Source organism: Apium graveolens, chromosome 9 (assembly GCF_009905375.1).
Source record: "Apium graveolens cultivar Ventura chromosome 9, ASM990537v1, whole genome shotgun sequence".
Taxonomy (NCBI): Eukaryota; Viridiplantae; Streptophyta; class Magnoliopsida; order Apiales; family Apiaceae; genus Apium; species Apium graveolens.
In genome coordinates, this window is record NC_133655.1 from 278,821,813 (window position 1) to 278,827,240 (window position 5,428).

General features: G+C 30.2%; 1 protein-coding gene across 1 annotated transcript; it reads left to right on the plus strand.

Annotated features, from left to right (window-relative positions):
- The first annotated feature begins 4,517 nt into the window (after window positions 1-4,517).
- On the plus strand, window positions 4,518-5,141 carry LOC141686417 (uncharacterized). Its single transcript, XM_074491454.1, has one exon. The coding sequence runs from the start codon at window positions 4,518-4,520 to the stop codon at window positions 5,139-5,141; it is 624 nt and encodes a 207-aa protein (XP_074347555.1).
- The last annotated feature ends 287 nt before the right edge of the window (window positions 5,142-5,428 follow it).

Consider the following 5,428-nt stretch of genomic DNA (forward strand, 5'->3'; position numbering starts at 1 on the left):
CTAATTTACAAAGTTTGGTGATAACGCTTCAGAAGTACACCATGAGCACAACCACGGAAGCTGGAATGAAGTTCGACCATTCACCCCACTCCCTTATGAGTTAAAGTCAAACAATATACATAGCTAATATTGTCAAGAATCATAAACACGAGAAATCATGCATTTGCATTCGTACAACCCCACTAGATGTGTGTAGTCTAAGGGTTTTGCAAAATTTATTTGTAATTCAGTAAATTGTCTACTATCTCATATAACATATTTTATTAAAACTACCTTAATAACATAGAATCAATGTAATTAAATTACTAATTGAAAAGGGCCAAAAACTAGAAATTTTGAGATTATGTTCCAAAAGTTATTAGTTGCTAATAATACTAACTTCAAAAGATTATTATTTAACCCTAATTTAAAAAGTTCACTTCAAAAACTTGCTTGTCGGCGTATGTTCCGACAAATTTAAGTATTTTTTTTACAAATACCTTGAAATATGAGGATTTGAGAATTACAAAAATTATAGAAAATTTATTAAAATTCATAATTTTGAAAAATTAAAAATCATCTTATAAGTTGAGATATTAAATATATTTATGATTCAAATCCAACATACCGGATTTCAAAATTTTGAAATCTTGATAGAATACCCAAGATTTTAAAAATATTCGACAAATTAAATTGAATACTACAAAATTTTATGTATTTCCTAAAATCTAAACTTAAGAAATAAGAATCTTTAAAATCCAAAATAATATTTTTAAAAACCGTCAAATACTCCTCCTAAGCATCACTTTAAATAAATAATATTCATTTTTAAAACCTTTTAGAAAATATTCCACTCAAGAATGTAATTTACAAATACATAGAACTTTTGTGCCTAAATGTTTAGGTCATAAAATTAGAGAGAATTGCATTTTACACCCCTTAAATTTGGCCAAAAATCAGTTTTGTATCCCTATTTTAATAAATTACAGTTTGAATCCCCCTTCTTTGAAATATGATCCAAGTTGCAATATTTTTGCCAAATTTGGTCAATTTTTTACCCAAATTATTGTATTCAACAACATATATAATCTATTATTGAAGAGAAAAGATGAGATCTATTGCACGAGACAACAATTAGGGCTAAAAAATTAGGCAACAAGGGTGCATGTTGAATTGGATTTCAAAGTAAGGGGGATACCAACTGCAATTTATGAAAATGGGTATACAAAATTGAATTTTGGCCAAATTTAAGGGGTGTAAAATGCAATTCTCTCCATAAAATTATATAATTTTAAAGAAAGTTGTCTGTCATTAGTAAAATAATCATTTACACTTCTCAAAACATGCAATTAACATATACCCAGTTCTAAGCTCTAAGCTCATACGCAACAAGATGAGAAAAATGGAACCACCTGAGTACTAGATCTTGAACTGAGTCATAGATTTGGTCTTCATAATCTCCTCGTTACTGTTGAATGATAAATTCACAGAATTTGGCAAACTTTTGTCAGATCCGGCTGTTAATGTATCAAACTCCCATACATATATCTATAGTACTTCAAAATATATATTGGTCCAATATCCATATTCATGAAAGTAGGTTGAACCCAATTGTGCAAAACAAATTCTCTGCCTTTTTGAAGACTACAAGACCAGACGAATAAATCATGCATTGTGCTAGATACATGTAATCATCTTTTACAAAGGAAAGATCCTAGAAATATCCTTGGACAATTTTCACACGACAATTTCCTTTCGTTTCTAGCATTTAGTGTATGGGTAAATGAGCTAATTAGTCCCTATACAATACCAAAACTTTCACTTGGATCACCAGCCAAAAATATTTTTATTGACATTATTAAAATACATAAATCGGTCAATCACATTACTAAACACCAAAATTTTTACAAAACCGTTAAAATGCGTTGACTATTAACGGAGATACCCCTTAAACAATTTGAAAACTTTCAAATTGGTCACTGAGTCGCAAAAAAAAAATTAAAATTTATTTTTTAACCAAAATTTTTTTTAATATTTTTTTTTATTATAATTTATAAAATTAATTTGAAATACACTCACACAAAAGTAAAAATTGATATATAATAAATTTGATATTTACATTTCATTTTAAATTTTCTTATATAATAACCACCCAAACAAATTCGTAGAAAAATTATCGTAAGTTAAAATTTATTGATTTTTATATGTTTTTGGTAGAGTTTTTTGCTCTCAATAAGTTTCGTTCTTTAAGTTTGTCCAGAAAATTTCATTTATATGGTTAAAATTTTTTAAAATAGATCTTAGCCTTTTTTGAAATAAAATAGATTATTTATTGAATTTAATTGGTAAAATTTGTTTTAAATTTTTCTTAAATTTTAATTACTTGAAATATATGGTAAAAAATTATTGTAAACAAAAATTTATTGATTATAATTTTTTTAATTCTCTACAAGTATCCTACTTTAAATTTGTAACAGAATGTATCGTTTACTGGAGCAATCAATTTTAAGATAAATTTGTAGGGTCAAAAATTGATTATATCGATTTATAAACAAATTAAAAAAATAAGTATGTAAAATTTAAATTAATGTGTAATTATTCAAAAAAAAATATTTAAAAAATTTATTCATCAGATACAATTATCGATGATGAAAAAAACTATTATTAAATATATTTTATTCAATCAATTTAAATATTTAAAAAAATTATTTGAGTTTCTTTTTTTAAAAGAAAAAGAAAATATTTTTTTAAGAAATTAGTTGGTAACCTTACTGAAATGATACAAAGTTCAGTGATAAATTCGTAATTAAACTTGATGCCACATCATTTACATGTCACTTTTTTGTTATCCAATTTAACAGGACTAACGTGAGTAACGTATTTAAAATATTTTTATTGTTCACATGTTTGACTGAAAACTTTTATGGGCTGGTAACCGAAGTGAAAGTTATGGTATTGTACAGTGGCGAACTAAATCATTACTCTTTAATGTATTAAGCTCAATATGTAATGAGTATGTGTTTAAGAATCTGCTACATCCATCCATTAGAAGCTAAAGAAATTTGTGGTTCAAATCTAATCTACAGAGTTGGTGATAGGACTTCAGAAGTATAATAGACAACATAACCGAGGAAGCTGGAATGAAGTTCGACCATTCACCCCACTCCCTTTATTGTGTCCATTGGGTAGGGGCAAGGATAAAATTGCATACATTTCTATTTCCATAGCTGGCCTCCTACTTTTAAAGAAATTATCAACTCCACTTGCCCTCTGTGTTGTCTGCAGATGATATGTTACAAATTTTTTGAAGAATATATGTACTTGTATTAATTTCTATTATATTGATTTTATGAAGTATACTATACTAACCAGTTTTTACCTACTGTATTGCAAAGAAACAACAAAAAATATGGCAGTTTCTACGCTCTCAACTTCAACAGTAATTTGCACGACTAACCAAAATTTTCAATTTTAACAAATTTTTACACTAAATACAAATACACTCATATAGTATTCAAAAAATTATTAATATCGTCAACAATCACACATTCTTAAATTTATTTTTAATAATTAATGTATATGATTTTGATAGTGGGTGTTAGTCTCGAATGTTGAAGCATTTTAAAAAGTTGGGTTTATCTAAGTGATCTTTAATCGTTGGTGCCTTCTTAATTTTCTCACATATAAAAAATATATATAAATTTGATATTTAATTTGAATGAAGTGGATAGGATGGCTCTTCAAAAATTATGACAGTTGAACCAATCTTAAAAATTAAATGGATTTTGAATCATATTTAGGGTGATTCGATCAGAACACAATCCCTTGGAAGGCCTATTCGTAGTACAGTTAATAATAAAGGGAAAAACTGTTGGATTAATCTAAACATTGGAATAAGATTAATTTGTTTATGTCTGAATGTTGCTGTTTGACTTGGTCTGGTAGTGCAGCAAACTGTCTTGAGTTGTTTTAGGAGTTTGAATAAGTCGTGGCAATATAGTTGCAGTAGTTGAGTTAGTGTATGAGTGCTCCTAGTTTGTAGAATTAGTTTGTTCTGTTTTTGTTCCCAGCAGATATAAGCGTTTGTATTCCAGTTTGAAATAATAAGATTAACAACTATTTTGTTTTCTTTCGTTTTATCATTAAACATACATTATATTTATATATGAAATATGGGAGTGTGAGTTATATACTTATAAATCTGGTATCAGAGCCTTACATTTAGTGTATGCCAAAGTTTATGCCCAGGAAGGGAACCATGAAGTCAATTAAAACAGAGACAAGCAAAGGACATAGTTGGTTTGAGTTATCTGATGTTGGCTCGGAGTAACTATAAGGCATGGGCATTAAAAATGAAGGTGAACATGCAAGCCCACGGAGTGTGGGACACTGTTGATCTCAAGGATCCAAAATCAAAGATTGAGGAAAAAATGGATAAGACTGCTTTGGCGGTTATTTATCAGAGCATACCAGAGGTTATGTTATTGTCGATTGAAGACAAGACCACATCGAAGGAGGCGAGGGGAGCATTGTAAACAATGTGCCTTGGAGTTGACCGTGTGAAGAAGGCAAAGGTTCAAACCTTCAAATTAGAGTTTGAATCTCTGAAGATGAAGGAATCAGAACAACTGGACGATTTCTGCTACAAGCTGAACAGTTTAGTGGCTAACATACGAGCACTAGGTGAAGCTATAGATGAAGAATACGTGGTGAAAAAACTCCTTAGAGCTATACCAACAAAATTTCTGCAAATTTCTTCAACTAATGAGCAATTTGGAGACCTTGAGAAGATGACAATCGAAGAAACGGTTGGTTTATTGAAGGCATGTGAGGAACATTTGAAGGGACCAACTGACTCTGGTGTAGGACAACTATTGTTAACTGAGGAGGAATGGTCTAAACGAGAAAATGAGGAAAGCCAATTGTTGCTCACTAAAGAAGAGTGGCAGAGACGTTCGAATCTGAAGAACAAAGCAAATGGAGGAGATAGTCGAACCAAGGAATGGAATCATGGAACTCGAGATAAAAGTAAAGTTCAGTGTTTTAACTGTTTGGCCTATGACTATTACGCTGCTAATTATCGTAAGCCAAAGAGAGATAAGGAGCAACTGGAGTCCAATTTAGTTCTAACACATGATGAAGAGGCCGCATTATTGTCTTGATGTGTGATTGAGTTTTGATTGTTAGAAACTTCCCCTGAGATTGTGGATCTTTGATTTGAGAAAAGGGAACTTTCTATAGGTGATCTATCTTGACTTCCTGCTCCTTTTGATAACCCGACGGATGGTGAATTTTGAGTACCGACAGATGAATCTGGTTGTCTCCCGACGGATAAAGCAGATTGCCTCCCGACGGATGAAGCATTATGCAACTCGACAGATGTTGAGTTTTGTGCTTCATTGGTAGTACATTTTTCTGCATTATCCTTAGATACTGTTTCTTGATTACT

What these genes read in the sequence shown, in the direction of transcription:
- LOC141686417 (XM_074491454.1), top strand. Translation starts at nt 4,518, where the DNA reads ATGTGCCTTGGAGTTGACCGTGTGAAGAAGGCAAAGGTTCAAACCTTC.